Raw genomic sequence first — 23,569 nt, 5'->3', positions numbered from 1 at the left:
AATTTCCAGAAGTAAAAGAAATAGGTCTGATTGTGATTTAACACCCAACTGAACTGTTAGATTAAAAATTCAAGTGTTTTTTAGTGTTGTAAGGTACTTTTTAAATAAATCAAAGGCTCAGTCTACCCTCCCCCCTAACTTTAACGAACATTACCCATTTAGTCCATTCGCCCCTGCGTAAGGTCATAACATTTAAATTTACACCTCAATCGTAAAAATTGGTTTAGTAGTTCGGATGAGGGTGTAACAGAGATAACTCTTATCGTATTAATTTTAAAGATAAACTATGCATAATTGTGTGATAGCTAGTAAGTCTCTAATAAGGTATTTAAGGGTCCTTAAAAAACAAAAACAAAATTCCATTCACTGCTTTTTTTTTACAAAACATAGAAATGCGCCTGGTAGTGCCCAGTGTGATTGCCGTAGTAACATATTTTATATGTTTACCATATTGTATTTTTTTCAGTTTAAAAGTGTATTTTATTTACAAATTTTATAAAGAAATGCTGGGAGACATATTTGATAACGATGTAATAATAGCAACAACAAGTAAACTGATAGTAAATAAGTTCTTTCCAATTAATATGCCAAACTTCAAAACTAAGTTGTACGTATTTAACATTGAGCCATTTTCCTGCAATTTATGTTATTCTATTTACATACCCTGAGGAAATGTTATATACATTATTGATGGATAGAGGCACAAACCACATATTTTGGATTTTGTTTCACAATGTGCGTTCCAAACAGCAATACCTACTGCACTTGACAGCCAATTTCAGTAGTCATATGTTTGTTGTCTTCTCACAAACTAAACGTTCTTATGTCTTGACAATGTGGGATTTCAGAGACAAGTAATATTAAAATAGCGCGACCCGGGTGTAGGATATATCATACTTATGTGTTGACAAAGACCGAGTGATATTGGAGAGCGTCGCAAGATGTGACATAACATTTTGTTTGTTCTGTCTCTTTATTGCTTTTTAAAAATATGTTGCAACTAACTTTCCAGCAGGATAAAGATAATAATGTTGCTATTCACTTGAAGGACAACACATTTTCCCTGTGGATAGTTGTTTTATGATTTTTAATTAACGATTTTTATATTTAACACAAATTGTAATATGCATATTTCGTTTTGTGTTATATGATGATGTTATGTGATGCTTAATGATTTCGATTAATAGTTGGGATCCAGAAACTTGGCCCGTGTTTGATGACAAAAAAATGTATCTAAAGAAAATAACCCAGATGTTTGAATCGTATAAATAGGCAAGCGTGTTTCTGGAAAACCTTTTTTCTTAGCTCGTGTGCATCGCAGGTAAAAATCTACGCATACTGTTAGAAAGATAGAACCCTGTGGAAGTGCAGAATCCATTTGTAAATTAAAATAGGATAAAAAATAAACATAAATACCCCCGCCGCAGCAAACCTGCAGACTAAGCGAATTTCCATTTGATTTACACTGAAATGTCTACTTAAAAATATAACATTTATTCCCGATTTAAATAGAATTAGTTTAACAAGTACTTAGGTTTGCTGCATCAGGGAGGTAAAACAGTTTTTTTTATGTTAATAGTTAGTAAGAAATAAAAACATTTTTCAAATTTGATCAAAATATGTTCATAAACAAGCAAACTACAACAGTTTACTTATTCTCCATAAGAATAACATGGGAATTTTAAATTTAAATTTTTTTGGAATTTTCTCCGTAACCATTAGGCGCATAATAACGCTTCAATATACTAAATTATTTGTTTTTTAAGCTCTACAAAATGGTTTGGACAGAAATTGCTAAATTTTATGTTTTTTGGGTCAAAAATGCGAAAAACCTATTTTTACCCCATAAAACCCCCCGTAAACCCCCGTTCCCATGGTCCGATCATGCTGGATCGCGAACTCGTTCGAATAAACGTAGGTTTACACGTTTGTACCGAATTTCATCAAAATCGGGTCATTTTTGCTCGAGTTATCGTGCTAACGGACACATATATATATATATATATATATATATATATATATATATATATATATATATATATATATATATATATATATATATATATATGAATTTGAACGGATGGTGTTTTTGGTCTCTAGGGACCTCGAAACGAAAAAAAAATCGGTCCCGCGTCCAGGTCTTACCATGAGTACTACGGTAATAGCTTATTCCCTATATGGGAAATTCGCTAAAATGAATTTAAAATTAAACAAAATTAATATGGGTCTTATGGGTTGCCATGATGGTGACGAAATAACAACAAAATATAAACAGAAAATAAAATAAAAAACATGGAGAAATTCCAATTACGTCATGTTTTATTTAAAGCGTGGGGTGAAAATAGAGAAGTCTGTACAATACATATGTTTAGTCAAGTTTTCGACCACTGGACAACCTCTTGTATACTTTAGTAGTTAATTATTAAGTTATAATAAATACATCAAATTTAGATATAGCACCACTTCTTCTCACAATCTCATTTTAAATCTTTAAATCTGTATTTATATGTCAATACTGTATAAACTACTGTGTAAGGATTAGCTCCATTACATTTGTAAAAATTGTCCCCATTCTATAATGATTCGAGCGAGATACCTCTAGTTCCCACCGATTTTCTTTTATACTCAAGGATTTTAAACTGAGGTGTCATTTAATGGGGATTTCATTTAAAATTTTGAGCTGTCCCCGAAATAACCCATTTTGGGCTTTCGGACAGTTTTGCGATTTTGGTGGACATATTAGTTTAGGTTGCGTTCTGTAGGTGAATGTGTAAGCTTTATTTATACTTTTAACCTTGATCACTCTAAGTGTTTGGTAGTTGAAAATCGTAAACAAAAGAACCATAAAAAAAATTAAGATATAACTAGCTGTTGTACTCGGCTTCTACACAGTGTAGAAGAACGTAGTCTCCTTAATACAATAACAAATCTTAGTAGTATAACGATTTTATAAATTTTTGTCCTATGTTACGGATGGGTTTACATATAGTAAAAGTGAATTAGTAATCCATTTCAAACCTTTACTTAATTTGCAAATTGCGATGGACTTTAAAAACTACTCTTTGACTTGGAATCAAAATTAATCCACTTAGTCCACTCGATGAATCGGCATTGACAAAAAAGAATGTAGTTGTTGTTTAAAATTTAGATTTTTGTATAAAAACTACATCAATCGCATTTCTCAAAATGTGTAACTTGTTATGCACATAGATCACTAGAGTATTTTAATTGTATCTTACATATTGAATTTATGTTTGCATGTATTTTGCAAAACTAAAAAAGCCTGTGTGACTACATGATATATGGAACCTTAGGCTGACTCACTGGGGACGGCTAACACCACTCCGGGGACTCATACGTTTTTGCGACTTAGTTGTCAGTACTGAGGGCAAGAAAAAATATTCTCTTGGAAAACTAAAGATAAGTGTGGATTCAAATAGGTAAATCTATTTGTTTATCATCCATACCATCTATTTGTTTATACCTATTATTGTTTATAAAATGTGTATATAAAGAATGACTAAACTACTTCCAAACTTTGAGCGTAAATAAATGCATTGATCTGGAGTGGCTGTACAATTTAAACAATTGTATTTTATTAGATTTCGAAACCTCTCAAACATCCAAACATTATTTACTGAACCTGGTCTTTACAGTGAATTTTAAAACGTCTTGACAAAGCATGCTTATTTGAGTAAAACTGAACTGGTGTAGGATGGCTGATTTTGTGGGAGCTAGATTGTTTAATGACATTGTACAGTACTCTGTAATAACAAAAAAACGCTATTTGCATAAAGAACTGACGTATAAGTTTTGTCCTATTCCATCCTAGTCATAGTCCTCAAAATATCGTGCTGAATCGCATGAAAAGAAACATTTTACTGTACAATGAAACTCTTTATTGGTTCGATTATAGGTACATTTGAAAATTTTATTATCAGTATTTGAGTGCACTACATTAAAACCTTTACCTAAGACCGTTCTATAAAGTAGCCGTTTCAGATTAGTTCTTGAAGAATTGAAAAGTTTCACATAACAGCATTGTTTACTTTCATAACAGAATTGTTTACTTTCATAACAGCATTGTTTACTTACATAACAGCATAGTTTTACTCATAACTACATAACAACATGGGTAACAGACCAATGAGGTTCAAGGATTGAGAGAGTAGAAGTAAAATTGTAATGATTCGAACTTTAACTAATCAGCTGTTCAGGCCAATTTAATTGTTGAGTGGTTTCGTTGCTTTACTGTCAGTGGCAATAAGAGGTTATAAACGAAAACATAACATCTCTTAAAAGTTATGAGTAGTGATTTTTGGTAATTAAAACACTGTCGTAGGTAAAGTAGTGTACGCAACTTGCGTAAATAGTGTTAACGACACGAGTAGAAAATTTAAGGTAAGAACCTTAAACTTCTAAATCTCTACTATTCAAATATATAACCTAAACATTTTCGTGCATCCATTTCATAGTACAGTATTTGTAATTTAAGGAAATATTGGAGTAAAAACCCAATCAAGCAAATAGAAATTAGCTCTGTCTGCTCTTGTGCTAGGGGGTATTTATAACATATTTTAGTCACTATTTTGAATGTTTTTAATGAAAAATTTAATCTGTTGGAAATCATAAATAGGTACGATATATATTGTTAACCTCCCAAACAACGACGAGATTTTCGGCACCCTTGTACTCATTATTCGACTTTGTAACGCCTTCAATCTACGCACCTTAGGCAAACTTAGCGCAGCACCCATATTGCGTCTGCAGGAAGAAGGCGTTATGGTAGTTAAAACTAGTGATCTGAACAGCCACAATTTGCCGTAAAAATACAGGCACAGTATGGCTGTATCGACGAATATTAGAACAGAAACAGTGTGGATCATAAACATAAACAAATTACGTCACTAGCCTTGTGGGTGAAGTGAATAAAAACTGGCATTTGCTGAAACTAGGTTTTTTCCTTAGCTTACTTTGGTGTGAATAAAAGGAGTAAGCATTTGCTAGGGGTAGAAATTGCTAGACATTTCCGGACACCAAGCAATTGCTTAGATAGAAGTGAATAAAACCCTACCACTAGATTTTTCATTAGCAATTGCTAGGAGATTTTTAGTGAAGTCAGGGGCACACTTGACTTCGTCTAGCATTTGCTATTTGTTTTAGTAGAGTTGTAGCCATGGCAGAGATTTGACTTAGGATAAACCATCATGTAATCGGCAGAAATCAGTAATTTAGATCAGCGCAATCTGTAGGTGGCTCACATCAACTAAGACAAATCTCATTAAAACCTGGCAACTTTAACATGGGTATGAAATGTCTAGTAAAACCTAGACCCGGGACCATTTACATTTTCGTTATGAATATCCTCAGAGGCCAAAAACACCATGCGTTCGAATTCATATACGCAGTCAGTAGGTTTGCGGTGGTGGGGTATTAACTAATATACAGCCAGAACAGCGACTGAGTTATTAAAAAGATATTTGCCATAAAATTTCGTTTGTATAAATTTTCCATCAGGGTTGCGATACAAAAACATTATTGTTGCCAACTTTTCAGCACTGACAACGAAAAACTTCATGAATATTCATTTTATTTTAAAATCGCATCAGTCTAGCGTTTTAAACAACGTTTCATTTTATTGGTGTTTTCCTAAGTCCCGCTAAGCAGAAAACAATGTTTGTTGTTGGCTCATGATATATTTGATTACTTTAAAATACTTTTTAGGGATAACGTTATTTTTATTTGTACCTCAGTGTCCTCAGTTAAACACTTTTTATGCACAAAAAATATAAGAAAATTATCATCTTATCTCAGTTACAAAGTAAAGGACTAGGGATCAAAACCAATTTTAATGTTAAAACACTTAACTTAGTGGCGCGCCTGATAATGTTAGGTAAGCAATCTTGAGGCTGTAACCATATTGTATACGTCATGCAGGCAATTGTAAAACAAAGATTTTAACATATAGCAGGGAATAAGCTATTGCATTAGATCTCATGGCAAGCCATAAACCCAGTACCAATTTTATAAATTTTTGTTTTGATTTTCCCAGAGACCAAATACATTACCTGTTCAAATTCATATTTAAAAGTTAGTGTTCGTTAGCACAGTGACTCGAGTAAAGATCGTCCTATTTTTATGAAATTTAGTAAAATGTGTAAATCTATGTTTATTTGAACGAGTTTACAAAACAGCTTGACCTAGCTTATGGTAACGGTTTCTTTTATTGGCGGTTTCCAATTTTCCACCACCTAAACTTAAAGTCTCTTAACTTCATTTGAAAACATTTTTTATAGCTCAAAAACAAATAATTTAGAACATTGAAGCGTGTTTGTACGCATAATGGTTGCGGAGAAAATCGTGCATTTGTACTAAGGAAAATAAATTAAAATAGTTGGGGGCCTAAAATAGTATTAATTTTGTCTACGTACCACAGACAAAGTGGGACTTATAACACAAGCAACGAAGCCCAAACGTTTTAAGACCCAAAAACTGAGCTGATATAAGATCAAATGTTTTATTAGTCACTGAATATAGTTCTTGCTCGTAGTTATTAAAGTTACATACAACCTGGCATGGAATAGGCCTGTATATACTCGTTTAGCTATTTAGAGACTAAATGTAAGCTTATCACTACATTTTACGATTATTTTTTGTTTGAACAGTGCTAGATTGTATTTTCATTTTCAAGTTTTAAGCCATAGTGAAATGACATACTAAATTTATTGTTACAAGTAAATTGGTGATTGTTTCTCCGTAGTTTTATTTTTGAAATCAATATGATCTTTTAATAATTCCAGATCTAGAATAGTTTTCTTGTAATAATTTTAGTTGTCTCCTAATTTACTCACTGACAACTAAGAATAAATTACCAAACTACTAAATGCCAAATCGTGTGTTTAGTGTGTGTAAAACTTGTTACTGTATAGGTTTTTTGATGATTTTATACATTTAGAATATTAAAATTGATTTATTATTATTATTTATTAATTACTGATCATTTACCTTTATTATTTTAATTGTATTACTAGTTTTCTTTTTATCACATGAAACAATTGATACTATCAATGTTCAAGAACTAATATAAAACCACATGTTTTATTTTTTTTAGAACCCGGTATTATCACTTTGTTTGGTCTTAGAACGATCCATCATCAAAATGCAAATTAACTCTAAGAATTAATTAAGAAGACAAATAACTGTGTTGCAAATAAGCTAAAGTAATTAATACATTTTTGTCACTTGATTAACACTAAACAGCAAGAAATGATGCATTAACCCGACAAAGATCCGATTCTGAATATCCTATGTAATTAGGTAATAGATATTGATTGATTCAAATTGAGAAAGCAAAACGTCTCAATTATGCAAATTAATCGGGCTATGTTTTATCTATGTCATTAGTCAAGATCTTAAATAACAAAAACAACACAACGACGTCCTAATAAGCATATTTGATTTAAATAAAACGTCGCATTAAATCTGCAGACTAAGCGAATCTGCATTTAACTGATTGGATTTGGGCTTAAATATTTCCTTAAATTGTCAGATTTTAAGTATACCTACCCTTTACGTTTATCGAACGGAGCATCACAAATAAATGTATCACTGGAGCTCTAACATGATTTTATTGGTGAAACAAAACGACAAGTAATAGTAAAAAACTGTCTAATAAAACACTGGTTTTATTTGGGTAGGTAAGAGAGTATAGTGTAATTATCTTAGCCAACAAATAAAACGAAACATATTTTATAAACTAAGTAGGAAGTATTGTGGTATATTTAGAGTCGCATTAATATAAATTCATTTTAGTAAATTCTTGGTGTAGTTAATACTGGCACCTGTTCTGCGTAACACATAGTTAGGAACTATTTTTTAAAACATTCTAAAAAAGGCATTTTTAATGGTAAATATTATCGTTGAAAAGCGAGACATTTTACAAACAACCAATAATAATTTTAAAAAGAGGAGAACTAATCCTAAATCCTCTCCTATAGATCCATACAATACATCTATCTATATATTAATTTGAAACTGTTTTTCTTTGTGACAGCTAATTTGAGAGAACGGCTGGGCGTAGGAACTTGGTAGAGGTGTCTAAAGAAAGGGCTTGGTCTGTAGATGAGCCATCAAAAGAGAAATGTGGTAAATTCCCTTGGGGCTCTGCCCCAGTGGCCTTTAAATTCCCATCCCATGTTATTCTTATGGGGGGAAAACGGGGTTTTCCCGTTAAGACGATAAAGAAACGTCTTGGTCTATAGATAAGCAATCAAAAGAGAAACAAGGTAAATTACCTTGGGGCTCTGCCCCAGAGGCCTTTAAAGTCCCCTCAGCAGATTTGTTTACATTATGACCATATGTATAATTTTACACTACTTTTTAATGAAACAGCTGTTAATATTTAAATTGTGATTTACTAAATTTGGCAAAATGAAGTAATGTATTTGCAATGGTTTTTTCTGATTTTTAAAATCGATTTTCTTCTGCATCGTGTCATGTTTTGCAATATAATGTTCTATTGCCAAATCAGTGGAAAATCCTAATATCACAGTAACTCTTAAAATTATTTCTAATGGAGTTAACTAATGTCTATTGTATGGGTTGGTTTCTGCCTTTTTTTTTACCACTTCTTGGAGATTGTACGTAGGCGTGTTGCACGTAGATGATTCTTTGGCGTATTGCATCTGTAGACGATACTTGGGTTGGTGCAGTTATTACAATGGAAAAAACGAGAAATCCTGTACAATTTGATACAAGCCTACTAAAAATAAAACTGAATTAACACTGTGCTACATTTCTTGAGCGATCATTGAAAGAGCCGATTTGCAAACAATGGAAACATAAGAAAGTCATAGAACACAACCAAGTATAAGAAATAGAAATTATGTTTTTTTCTTCATTTATAATCATTATTATAGAGAACCTAATGCGGCTATGAGTGGGAAACATTTGTAGAAAACTCTAAAAAACAATATCAGCTTTTGAAAAAATATAAGATATTTACAAACAATTTTGATTATATCTAACTGTTGTGTACATCGAGAGTATTTCCACAATCTTTGAGTCGACTTTTATAAAGTGATCGGAAATTATGACCGTTATTAGTTTTAAAATAAAGCCTGTAATGCTTCGCAATTGCTCGAATTCGAGCAACAGCTACACTAGTATATACAGGGTGATTTGTACTCAGTGTGACAAAATTTTTTTGGTGTAAGTACAAAGTAAATGAAGTGTGATGATGCATATCAAATGTTCCAAGTCTCAAAATTAGCATCCCAAAAAACTATTTTATGTTTTTTCAAAAATAACCATGCTTTTAAACTTAATACAGCGATTTCTCAATTACCTGTATATGGATTTGAGTAGGTAATGTCATTTTCGTGTTCTACATTAAATTTTGAACAAGAATAATGGAAAATGACGGAGGATCAGTTCTAAAAACTCCATTGTAAATAGATTCAAAGATAAAAATTAAGATATTTGATAAAAATTTTAATAACAATGGTCTATTACATTTTTCACACCCTGTATACAAGAAAGTGTCGGAATATATTAAAAACTGCGCCATTTTATAAGCTTTCCAACCATATGCTACACTATTGAGGTTTAGATATATTTTGTTTGTTTTAGTGGTTTGAATACCAGAAAACAGGGAACTTTTTTACTGTTTTTACTGTTCAAGCTGAATCAAAAATACAACTTTTGCTTAATACATGCCGACTTTCTATGTTTTAAATGGTAAAGACACCATGCTTTGTAGTCTTCAAACCATTAAAGCGTACATAAGCAGACATAAACATCAATAGTGTAGCATATCGTTGGAAAGCTTATAAAATGGCGCAGTTTCTAATATATTCCGACACTTTCTTGTATATAGGGTGTGAAAAATGCAATGGACCATTGTTTTTAAAATTTTTATCAAATATCTTAATTTTTATCTTTGAATCTATTTACAATGGAGTTTTTAGAACTGATTCTCCGTCATTTTCCATTATTCTTGTTCAAAATTTAATGTAGAACACGAAAATGACATTATCAACTCAAATCCATATACAGGTAATTGAGAAATCGCTGTATTAAGTTTAAAAGCATGGTTATTTTTGAAAAACATAAAATATTTTTTGGGAGGCTAATTTTGAGACTTGGAACATTTGATATGCATCATCACACTTCATTTACTTTGTACTTACACCAAAAAAATTTTGTCACACTGAGTACAAATCACCCTGTATAATTCTGTAAGAAAAAATGTTTACCAAAAAATTGTGGACGTCTGGTAAGTCGCAGAAAAGTGGGAGAGGTCTCAAATTGAAGGTCTTGACCCCGGACTCGGGAAAAATAGCAGAATTCCCATAAAGTTACCAGAAAACGAGATATAACGTAAAATATCCACCATAAGAAATGCATGGGGACTGAAAAACGTCTGCATTCTATCAGCTGTTACTTTTTTTGGCGAATTTCCCATATAGGGAATAAGCTATTACCGTAGGTCTCATGGTAAGACCTAGACACGGGACCGATTTACTTTTTCGTTTTGAGGTCCCCAGAGGCCAAAAACACCATCCGTTCAAATTCATATATATATATATATATATATATATATATATTTATATATATATATATTTATATATATATATATATATATTTATATATGTGTCCGTTAGCGCGATAACTCGCGCAAAATTGATCCGATTTTGATGAAATTTGGTACAAACGTGTAAACCTACATTTATTCGAACGAGTTCGCGAACCAGCATAATCGGACCATGGGATCAGGGGTTTATGGGGGGTTTTATGGGGTAAAAATGGGTTTTTCTCATTTTTGACCCTAAAAACTTTAAATTTCTAAATTTCTCTCTAGACCAATTTGAAGAGCTAAAAAAAAACAAATAATTTAGTATATTGAAGTTTTTTTGAATGTTCATTGACTACGGAGAAAATTTAAAAAATTGTAAATTTAGAATTCTCATGTTATTCTTATGGAGAATAAATAAAACTGTTCTAGTTTGCTTGTTTATGGATATATTTTAATCAAATTTGGCAATTTGGCTTATTTCATACTAAGCTATCAATATTTCAATTGAAAAAAACACACCTCAACATCTTCCCCGTAGCAGCAAACCTAACTACTCACTAAAATTAATGTTATTTAAATAGGAAATAAATCTAAAAATTTATAGGGAATATTTTAGTAGAAATCAAGCCGGGTAAATGGAAATTCGCTTAGTATGCAGGTTTGCTGCGACGGGGGTATTTTATTTGCAATGTTTACATTTATTCCGAAAGTCAATATTGGTAAATAATGTTTCAAAATGAATTGTGTTTAATTTTTTTGTTTTCCGTTTTTATAATGAGTGAAGTAACTTCACAGGGTAGGGGAAGACCTGCAAGACGTGGAAGAGTGTCCAGGAATTCAACAGACTTAAGAAATGCAAAAGAGAACGTCATGTAGGGCCTAACTGTGAAAGAAATCCAGAAGCTGTTTTACAACCTGCCTTTAGAAGAACGCTGGAAAATGAGTTGAGTGTTGTTTCTCACAATCTAGGTCCTCTTAAAGCACTTGCATGCATTGTGGCGCATTTCACTTCGCAGAGGAGGCCACAAATGGACATTTCAACGCATGTTGCCACTATGGACATCCCACAACCACAAGTAAATGACGATGATTTGAACTTCATAAAAAACATAAGGCAATACAACAGTGCAATGGCTTTTGCGTCGATTTCCGCTACACAAAAAGAGATTCCGGGAAATGGGCCTTATTGTCTTAAAATTCAGGGACAAATGCATAGATATATTTCTGACTTACTACCACGAAATGGGGAGTTGCCTTCATAATAATTAACAATAATTTTGACCTTTACATGTGGTTCTCAAAATGGAAACTATAACAGAATTCGTAAGATTACAAAACAAATCTTCAATTTTAAAATAGAAAAGATGTGCAATATTTGGCTGTATGATTTCAGCTCTGATTCGTCGCTCTCCGGGCTCAGGCCAAACCGTGTGCACGTTTCCATTTGTTAATATGTTGTGTTATTGATTTAATCATTATTTTACAATTGTATTTCATTGACACATCAGAAACAACTAATATACGACTCCAACGGAAGGAAAACTAAGATATAAAACAAAAAAAAAACACTTAATTTTAAGTAGGCTAACATAAAATTGATAACTTTAAAAACATAGGCCTATTTCGAATATTTGTCATTTTATGTATGTTTTTTTTATTGTAGTCTAAATTAGGGGCTATCTATAGGCCACTAGTATAACTTAATTTGATTACGATATTACTCGGTATTTGTACTCTCGTCTGAATACATTATTAAATATAATATGTTTGAATGCCTTAATGTTATTTAAAAATTATTTTAAAGTTTATTTGAAGTTTATTTTTAAGCAAATTTATGCTATTTAAATAACAAAAATCGTTTGCCTCCTTGTTTTAAAAACATCTTTTGTTTCAGTAATCATTTATATAAGTCATTCATTTATATATATATATATCATTTATACTACACATATCTGTATTATGGGGCTAGGATATTGAAGTAATTATATTTAGGAACTATGGAGGAGGATGTAATACCAAAATCAAATTATGATCATCGTCATAGTCTGACCGCGACCTAAAATCCCAGACATTAACAACTCCCATCTGGCGCTGACAGAAACGCCCGCCTTCTTTACAAGGGCATGTTCAACGCCAATTCATCCTGAAAATAAATCTTTGAATATAATATACTAACAAGTCAACAAAATGTGTATTTAACTTCTGAATATTTACAACCAACGACTAAAAATACGGTTAAATATCTTATGTGCAATTTGTTTTTAGATTATTTACTTTTATATTACTTCCTAAAATTTCAGCCAAATCCTTCCCCTAGTTATTCAAATAATTTTTTTATTGATAAGACCATAAACAAGCAAACATTTCTTAATAAAGTGTGAGATAGGATATAAAATAGGATACCTGGGGATTAAGCTCTTTTCGGGGGTGATCATTAGGCTTAGTGTATTCTAAAATTAGTTTTCCCTCAAAATATAAGTCTAAATTGATCTAAACCAACTGTTTTGTGACAAATCCCAATGGCATTTATTTATAAAGAACTAGCTGGCCCGACAGACATCGTCCTGTCCTAATGTGGTTTTATGTCAAATGCTCGTTCATTTTCAAGATAAGCTCGTTCGTATGGCCCAATCACGTCCCGGTTGAAGTTCGTTCGCTACGCTCACTCACCTTTAGGTTGGAGCTCGTTCGCTGCGCTCACTTGCCTTCAGGTTAGCTCGTTCGCTACGCTAACTCGCCTTCAGGTTGAAGTTTGTTTGATACGCTCACTTACCTTTTGGTTTCAAATTAACCGTTGTCATAAATTTTAAAAAAGTAATAGTGCTGCACCCTGTTGGTAAACCTATTAACTTTTTAATGCTATTGAACATCACAGAATCAATTTTTTTTAGTTAAACCAGCTGTTGAAATTAATTCTTTAATTCCATTTAAATATGAGTACTCATAAGGTTGACATGGCAAACTCCAGAGCCACTGGGGTCCTTTTGTCGTATCTGCACCAAACATCACAAAAACCATCCTTAAAAAATGCTTAATAATGCCTGAAAGTTTCATTACAATCTGTCAAGCGGTTTCGGAGTCCATAAAGGACAAACAAACATACATTGGATTTTATATATACGAGGTGTTAGCCCGTCCTACGTACGGGAATCGAATAGTCAATTAAAACTGTGTATAATTCAGAACAGCTAGTTTACACGTATAAAGACAAATTTTATTGCAGCCTACAGTAGAAAGAGTAATTATCAATTTAGAAGTGTATAGGCCTAGTCCACGATATCACCTTACATCGCATACCTGCCCCTTCCATAATCAATATCACCACAATAAATTCATCATTAATAAAACATACTACATAATACACAATTTCCAGTAGGTCTGAATAGAAACTCAGTAAAATCAAACGAAAATATCCAATAAAATTCACAGTAACGTTGGTGTCCTGACATCATTAAACGAATCGTCACACATATCCTTTAGCCTATATCAATTTCACTACATCAATTGCTAAATAAATAATAAATAAAATAATATTCATTTGAAAAAAGAACTGGTCACATGTTGAAGGAATGTAAAAAGTAAACACGCTAGTAAAGCTAGTGACGTAATTGTCTATGTTGGTTATCTATAGCCTACCATTATCAGTTCTAATATCCTTGATAATTAAACCACCCTCATTCAACCAATGAACATCGTAATTCCCCATATTCATTTATTTAAACTATTCAGTTTAAATAAAAGGGATATTTTGCCTACATCAGCGCCTCCAAACGTAACCGAAACTAAACACACGCCAAACAACTTTTTTAGACTTCATAAATGGATGGTTAGTATAAATAATTGTAGTATCCTATGTCAATGATGACGGTGTGTTCAATCTATGTCATTCATCTGTATATCTTTGGATAATACCCGTCTGAGGTTGTGGTGCTAATGGTATTCCTGAGGATTCTTGGTCTCCCTTTTTATGACATCAATATTTCCGGGCCTAATTCAAACAAAGTTTAAGCATTCAAACATTGATTGTAAACAAAAAGCTACTAAGATGAATTAAAACATGTAAACATTTTTATTTTCCTACCCTTTCCTAAAAAAGTTGAGTAGCAAAATAATTTGCATATCCTTTTTTTAAGACTCTTGTACGGAGCCTCGACTTGTATTACATCGATGGTGTTACTTATCTCGGTTGTCTACTAATCTTACTTATTTCTTATAATCAATGACAAAATAAGAGTAAATAAAATAACCTCATAGTTCCATAGTTGATATTTAACCAGCTGTTAGTTTAAACAAATTATATTGCTCTAAAACAAATCGAAGATTACAAAGATTGCTAAAAAAAATAATTTGAACATCCTAGTATTTTACTATGTATATTTAATTAATCTGTCATCCTCTTACAGAAGAATTGAACGTATTAATGATTAGCATTACACATAGTATAAATAAGTCAACCCTAAGTATGTCTTTACAATTTCATCCAAATGCTGATTATTTTATGCCAAAAGCTAGTTTAGAATCTTAGCGTCGGCTGCTAGACTTTAAAAAAAAATAAAACTTAATTTCTAAAAATCTGGGGCCCTAAAATTCCCTAGTTCTAAAAATTATATTTCTTTCAACACAAAAATCATGAAAATCCGTCTAGTGGTTGATTCAGAATCGTGAAATAAAAAAAACACTGTTTCGTTTTAATATTATAGATAGGTAGAAGATGCGAAAATACAATATTTATGTAACTTAGGGGTGTGATCTATTTCCTTGGTACCTAACTAAGTCTTTCTATAACTAAAATTGAAACTTCAGCCATCTTCAGCCTTACTAATTCAACTAAACACAGCCGACCGATGTAAACCTTAGAAAAGAGTGTGACAGAAATTGTAGAAGCTTTACTTAAATAATGGAGAAACATTGAGTCGTTATTCCACTGTTAAATGAAAATTTAACAACAATTTCCTTAGTACTTGGGGGGGAATATTTTGGTGGGAAAGTAAAATAATCCAAGTAAAATAGTCAGCATTCGATAGGAACAGTTTTTGTTCAAATGTTGAGTACTGTAATCTTCTGTGTAATCTCTGATCAATAGTTACAACTGAATGTTTTCCCTATTTATTTTTTCTTGTTATTTTGAAAAACCAAAATGGCTACTTGGCACACAGTAAATAAAATCACAAATACTAGAAAAGACCCAGTATGGATCATAAACATAAACAAATTATGTCACTGGCCCAAAAATTAACATTATTTAACCGTCTAAACCATATATTAATGTTATTGGTATATTAATGGTATGTTATTCGGGCCAGTTACGTCATTTTTTATGTTTATGATCCATACCGGTTTATTTTCTAATATTTATGGTACATATATGGCAATTCATCTATAATATTAAAACGGTTTGTGTAGCGGAATAAGAGTTTACCTGAGGTAGGGCCTCAGGGATCAACTTGTAGATCTGAAAGTACCTAGTTCCGTATTTTTGTCTTAATCCTTCCGCTAGATTTCGATAAAACAAATCCAAAGACATATCTCGTATTATTGGCTATAGGATTTACATTGTAGATATTGGACAACAGTTAATAAAATGTGATGTAAGATTATGTCAAAATTATCAAATTATGCTAAGAGATGCAAAACCACGAGCAACTACATTAGATGTCCCAGTTATCCCTCGTTATTGGCTATAGTTTTGTTTACATTATACACGATTAAAACTTAATGCGAACTGTTGAAAAACTGTCTAGCTCCAATCTCATAGCACGAGTACTACCCTTCACCACCCATGTTGGTGAACAAACATAATCTTTGATTTATGAAGATAGATTGACATTATTGATTATAAACCTATTGCAATAGAACTTCTCTAACACAGGAGTTCTATACTTGACTCCCACTCAAGCCACGTTGGTTGAATTGTATCATGATATATTGTAAGTCAATGTTTGGTCAACGGTAAGTCGTCCCTGGACTAACACACTATGAAGCCCTAAACCAACCCTAGTTCCAAGAGAAGGTTTCGAATTGTTATTAAGTTTGATTGTTCCCATAGATCGGTGACCAGATCCTGGAGATAAACGGTGAGTCGTTCCTGGATGTGGCATACAATGGAGCTGTCAACCAACTCTAGTACCACAAGAGGATTATTCTAATTGTTATTAAGTTTGATTGTTCCCCATAGATCAGTGACCAGATCCTGGAGGTGAACGGTGAGTCGTTCCTGGACGTGGCATACAATAAGGCTGTCAACCAACTCTAGTAACACAAGAGGATGGTTCGAATTGTTATTAAGTTCGATTGTTCCTATAGATCGGTGACCAGATCCTGGAGATAAACGGTGAGTCGTTCCTGGACGTGGCATACAATGAGGCTGTCAACCAACTCTAGTTCCACAAGAGGGTGGTACTAATTGTAGTAATGTTTGATGGTTCCCCATAGATCGGTGACCAGATCCTGGAGGTGAACGGTCAGTCGTTCCTGGACGTGGCATACGAAGAGGCCGTCAACCAACTCTAGTGCCTCAAGAGGATGGTCCTAGCTAATTGTAGTAATGTTTGATGGTTCCCCATAGATCGGTGACCAGATCCTGGAGGTGAACGGTCAGTCATTCCTGGACGTAACACACGATGAGGCTGTCAACCAACTCAAGTTCCATAAGAGAATGACGTTAACGGTCAGAGATGTAGGGAAGGTACCGCACTCCTGCACTGCCTACGACAACGACCCCTGGGACTCCCCTCAGGCGTGAGTACCCACTCCTTACGTAAGAAGATAAAGCTCCTTCTTTATTTACACTAACTCTGCTAACTAATAATCATGGGTGCGAACGCATCACAGACATAAATACTATGTGTGACTAACTAAAAATACTTTTATAAATAGGGCTGATAGTATGATTGGGACAGAAACAACCCTTTACCATTGATTCCTCTATTGTTTTTAATTCCTTATACTACTGTACTATGACTATGCTGCGTAGTTCCGTGGATACACGATACACAACTGAAGATTATGTATGACCTTGTGCAACACCTGAATTAAGTAATTGGATATAATACGATTTCAACAGCACATGATTTAATATAAGCCTTAAGTCATGTCAAGTACTTCTTCAGAGTATTACTCTAGCCTGGCAGAATCATATGCGTAGGAGTAGAAGTGAATGATTTCAAGTATGATGCATATTCTGCTCATTCTACATGTTCTCACCCCAACCTGTACTCGTGTTTCAGAAGGAGGATCCACGCGTCGCGGTCAGCCGCGCTGCAGATGGTGGACGAGAAGGCTCGTGTGGTGCTGAAGAAGAACGAGTTCAGCACCCTCACGTACTACCTGGACGAGTACTCGGCTAGACAGATGACCATTGAGGCCTTCGTAGCCGTCCTGCTGGAGCTGCTAAACACGCCGGAGAAGGTAAATACCACTCTAGCCCTGTTATTTACGTCACATTTTGGACGAATACACAATACTTAACTTCATATTTTAACAATCCTAAATAAAGCCAACAACATCTTCGCCATGATTCAGGGACCACTTTGTTGCTCAATGTCACCAATTCTATCTTGTTCGACCCTGCACTACCCAACAGAACCATAAAGATACCATAGAACCTGTGTCCATGTTAAGCTGTTGTCTGATGATATTGCCAATCACTAATAATTTAGGAGTTTGACTGGATACGCGGTCTGATTGGGTATAGCCTGATCTGGAGTTTTTAAGTCCTTTTTTGTGGAATGGTACCTTTAAGGTTCTGCGTGACGCTGGTACCTCAACAAGGTACCTAGAACATGGAGAATCCATGGAAGTATGAGCGTTTGATACTTCGGAGTTGAAATAAAATCCATTCGATATGCTTCATCTTATTCTTTATTGGTAAATACAGATATATGGGACAAATGTGGTATTTTGTATAGGATGTCCCGTAAGTAAGTACAACAAATTTAGGAATGGACTCAATGGGTCAAAATAAAACAAAAATCAAGAATGATATTTTTTTCTCCTAAATACCTCGTTTGTGAGATCATTGTCTCTTTGTTTTTTGTGTTTTAAAATTTTTCTCTCATAGATTATTTAAGATTTGTTTATGAAATTTTGAATATACAGGTAATTATATCAAGTCATAATCTATTTTGGAAAAAATGTCATTAAAATACGTTTTGGTTCAAAAATGATGGCCATTTTAATTGTTATAACGTAAATAACAAATACACTCCTGATTTTAATAAAAAAATGCCAGGAACACTTTTCTTTAGCATTACAAATAAGGTCATTCCTCTATCAAAATGACAACAAGGTCGAATGATAAATAGCTGAGAAATCGCAATGTTTAGGCGCAAAAAAGGTGAACCCAGACTGCTTGGCATTTTCCGCGGTTATAACAATTTTTAAGTTATAAAAATCACATAACCACCATCTTAAACGAATAATTTTTAATGGAATTTTTTTATAGATTTATAAAAATATCTTAATAGTTTTTGGGACATACATTGAAAATACAAAATTAAAAATATCTTGCTAATAAGAAATTTTTGGAAAAATTATTCTAGATTTTGGTTTTATTTTGACACATTAAACCTATTCCAAAAACCATTGTACTTACGGGGGACATCCAGTATACAATTTTTCAATTTCCTAATAAACCCTTTTTTTAAGACTCAAAAACACATAATTTGATCGTTGTTGTACAATAAATTAATAGTTGCGGTTTCCGTGTAATTCTTTTGGAGATTAACTGTTGTACAGTATGTAGTTTGCTTGCTTGTATTCATTTTGATCAAAGTCCACAGATTTATTTATTTCACCTAAATTTTACTTAATAACCGCTTTATTTATTTCCTTCTGTGTAACTGCAAACCTAAGTACTGTACTACAATGGTTATTAAGAGTCTATAAAGGGAATAAATCTGGCATTTTTCATAACTTATTCAAGTAAACATTCCATTCAGGGAAAAGGAAATTTACTTTTCCTACAGTTACCTAACAATGTACATGTTCTCTCACTGATTTGAGAAAGCAAAGTGGCCAATTCACTCATCAGTGAGACAATGTTAACATTGTCTCACTCTAATTACTTTGTCTCACTCCAGATTTGCAACGTGAATGCACGAAATAGTGAACGCGTAACATGCAGGCAACGTCGTATGCGCGCGAAATACGTTGGCAGCACTGGCTGTAAATCAGCTGGTCAGCTGTTGTACTGTTGTATTTGTCACTTCACATTAAATGTTATATTTAAAGTTCACTTCTGTGTAAAAATAGGTTATGTTTCTTCACCAATTTATTTGTTTTATGGTAACTGTAGGAAAAGTATAATGTGCAACTCGAGTTCAAAGTACAATTGCCTCACTCGAGAAACCATTTCTCACTCGCCTACGGCTCGTGAGTAAGGATTTCTCTCGAGTGAGTCAATTGCTCACTTTTCTCACTAGTTGCACAAATGACTATTTCTGCAGGTTTTGCTGTGGCGGGGATATTTTTGTACGACAATTTCATTAGAGTTGTCTCTCTTTAAATTATTTGCCTATAATTCAAAATTAATAATATCAAAGTATCGTATTTATTGTTTTTTTTCTTCTGAAACCTATGTGAAGCATTTGACTAACATCTGGACCATCATACTAGGGTAGACTGCTTATTTCATTAAATTACGTGTACCGTTTATGCCCAAAAAAACAAAGTTCTTTTTGGAAAAGCAGTTTGTAGCGTGAATTCAAAATGTTAAGCATATTAAATAACGTAATTCGTAATCAAGGTGGATAACTTTAAATCTAATTAACTTGTAGCCGACGTTCAGAGATTTCCTCGTCGCTCCTCAATTACGTAAAGTTTCATTTCTTTACCGTTTTATTTTATTAAATAAAATAATATTTTACATCCGTTAGAATTAATCATCATTCAATGGTGGTTCAGTGGTCCAATTTAATTCATGCAGGTTTAAAATATTTGATACGGTGGGTTGGGGCTGTATTCATTGTTGTATAGTTTGCTTTTGTTTGTGTAGTTGTATTGGAATCTATGCTTATTTAATACGCAAGCAGGTTTTTTTGTGACAATTACTCCTCCGAAACTAATGAATCGATTGACATGTGTTTGGTGTTATTGGAAAGAGCGTAACGTGAATTTGTGCAGGAAACTTGGGGCCCTTTAAAGTTTCGTATTTCCCCATAAGATTAACATGGTAAACAAACATGTTATGAAACTCCAGCTGTTGTCAGAAATTAAATATGAGAAGAACAACATATGTTAATTGTAAACTGTTAATAAGTTTGCTAATTTGATAGTTTGCTACAAAAATTTACTTACTTGGTTGAATGAAATATTTACTATTTGAATTTGGGTTGGCGTAAATATTATAATGGAAAAAAGTGAAAGTGCCTGAATAAATTGATATACTAAAAAGAAAACTGAATTAACACTGTGCTGCATTTCTTAGTAATTAATTATTGAAAGAACCGATTTGCAAACTATGGAAACGTACGCCTGCAAAGCCTGAAACGCCTGAAATACTTAGCAATTGCTCGAATTCGAGCAACCGGGACACTAGTGAATAGATAATGCATTCATTGTAGTACATTGTATTGTCATTTTTCTGCATTGTGCACGATACACCGTCATTTGTGTGTAGTATTGTGAAGTGTTCGGCAGTGTATTCTATCTGTATTGTAAAGTGTACATTGTATTGTATAGTGAATTCCAGGACAAAGTATTTAAGCTGTATTGTGAAGTGTAGGAGAATGTATTCTAGCTGCATTGTGAAGTGTAGGAGAATTTATTTTAGCTGTATTGTGAAGTGAAGGAGAATGTATTCTAGCTGTATTGTGAAGTGTAGGAGAATGTATTCTAGTTGTATTGTGAAGTGTAGGACAATGTATTCTAGCTTTATTGTGAAGTGTAGGGCAATGTATTTTAGCTGTATTGTGAAGTGTAGGGCAATGTATTTTAGCTGTATTGTGAAGTGTAGGACAAGGTATTTTAGCTGTATTGTGGAGTGTAGGCGAATGTATTCTAGCTGTATTGTGAAGTGTAGGAGAATGTATGTTAGCTGTATTGTGAAGTGTAGGACAATGTATTCTAGCTGTATTGTGAAGTGTAGGCCAATGTATTTTAGCTGTATTGTGAAGTGTAGGACAAGGTATTTTAGCTGTATTGTGGAGTGTAGGCGAATGTATTCTAGCTGTATTGTGAAGTGTAGGAGAATGTATGCTAGCTGTATTGTGAAGTGTATGACAATGTATTCTAGCTGTATTGTGAAGTGTAGGACAATGTATTCTAGCTGTATTGTGCACTCTTAACAGTGTCGATTGTACAATCTCCGATCGGAGCTGAGAGGTGATTTTCCACCCGACTCGCTTCTACATGCAAATCCAATTTATTCAACGTCTTGACGGGTTAAAATGTTAACATAACTACTTACAATGTAGGTTGCCTGTCAAATCCTTTCTCGTAAAATAGTTTAGCTTTGGTTTAGTTTGCTTTCAACTAAACTCACATTATTTTAACATCAAGAGGTTAAACTTACCTTAACATAACAAGCCCAAAACCCAATAATTTTGGATTAAGTTTTTTTTTTTATTTATGGATAGTTACTAGGACATATACAGCTACAAGAAAATGTATGACGACATTCTGTCACCTTTGGACAATTCGAGTTTTCGTCGCCATCTTGAATTTTTCAAAAAGGGTATATCATTTTATATGTTTTTATGTACGCACGAGCATTTTTTTTTAAGATTAATGAATTACTTGGTAGTATATTTTGGCAAGGGTTGAAGTAAAACAGAGATAACAACTGTTGGGACGGAAATGGAAAGCCTGCCGGTGACATTTTGCTTGGTATCTTGGAATTGGAAATAAAGTACATGTAGTGAAGAAAAATACCGTAAGAGTATGACTCATTACGTAGATTTATAATGATGGCTCATTTTTCAGTACACGCTGCTGACGGAACTACGGGAAGTAGTGATGCCTGAGGACAGAGGGAGGTTTGACGAGCTGGTCTACAGGAGAGAGTCTGAGGGTCAGCGGCTGCAGCACATCATGGAAACTAGACACTCGGCTCAGCACACGAGGGTAAGACCCTGCACTACCTAGAGTAGTGGTAGTTCTGTAGTTACTTGGACAGAGGCAGGTTTGACGAGCTGGTCTACAGGAGAGAGTCTGAGGGTCAGCGGCTGCAGCACATCATGGACACTAGACACTCGGCTCAGCATACGAGGGTAAGACCCTGCACTACCTAGAGTAGTGATAGTTCTGTAGTTACTTGGACAGAGGCAGGTTTGACGAGCTGGTCTACAGGAGAGAGTCTGAGGGTCAGCGGCTGCAGCACATCATGGAAACTAGACACTCGGCTCAGCATACGAGGGTAAGACCCTGCACTACCTAGAGTAGTGATAGTTCTGTAGTTACTTGGACAGAGGCAGGTTTGACGAGCTGGTCTACAGGAGAGAGTCTGAGGGTCAGCGGCTGCAGCACATCATGGAAACTAGACACTCGGCTCAGCACACGAGGGTAAGACCCTGCACTACCTAGAGTAGTGATAGTTCTGTAGTTACTTGGACAGAGGCAGGTTTGACGAGCTGGTCTACAGGAGAGAGTCTGAGGGTCAGCGGCTGCAGCACATCATGGACACTAGACACTCGGCTCAGCATACGAGGGTAAGACCCTGCACTACCTAGAGTAGTGATAGTTCTGTAGTTACTTGGACAGAGACAGGTTTGACGAGCTGGTCTACAGGAGAGAGTCTGAGGGTCAGCGGCTGCAGCACATCATGGACACTAGACACTCGGCTCAGCATACGAGGGTAAGACCCTGCACTACCTAGAGTAGTGATAGTTCTGTAGTTACTTGGACAGAGGCAGGTTTGACGAGCTGGTCTACAGGAGAGAGTCTGAGGGTCAGCGGCTGCAGCACATCATGGACACTAGACACTCGGCTCAGCACACGAGGGTAAGACCCTGCACTACCTAGAGTAGTGGTAGTTCTGTAGTTACTTGGACAGAG

The 23,569-nt window shown here is 34.1% G+C and overlaps 1 protein-coding gene across 1 annotated transcript in view; it reads left to right on the top strand.

Moving 5' to 3' along the window:
* The window catches only part of LOC129000579 (uncharacterized), a 225,482-nt gene that overhangs the window by 130,457 nt on the left and 71,456 nt on the right, over positions 1–23,569 (top strand). The window contains exons 9-15 of the mRNA XM_054427540.1: positions 17,142–17,314; positions 17,803–17,983; positions 22,499–22,639; positions 22,807–22,931; positions 22,984–23,077; positions 23,245–23,369; positions 23,422–23,515. Coding sequence (XP_054283515.1) covers positions 17,142–17,314; positions 17,803–17,983; positions 22,499–22,639; positions 22,807–22,931; positions 22,984–23,077; positions 23,245–23,369; positions 23,422–23,515 — 933 coding nt within the window. The remainder of the gene's footprint in view (positions 1–17,141; positions 17,315–17,802; positions 17,984–22,498; positions 22,640–22,806; positions 22,932–22,983; positions 23,078–23,244; positions 23,370–23,421; positions 23,516–23,569) is intronic.

Source organism: Macrosteles quadrilineatus, unplaced genomic scaffold (assembly GCF_028750875.1).
Source record: "Macrosteles quadrilineatus isolate MER2022 unplaced genomic scaffold, UCM_ALF_1.0 Scaffold_8__2_contigs__length_117827958, whole genome shotgun sequence".
Classification (NCBI taxonomy): domain Eukaryota; kingdom Metazoa; phylum Arthropoda; class Insecta; order Hemiptera; family Cicadellidae; genus Macrosteles; species Macrosteles quadrilineatus.
This window is presented reverse-complemented; position numbering and strand designations above follow the sequence as displayed.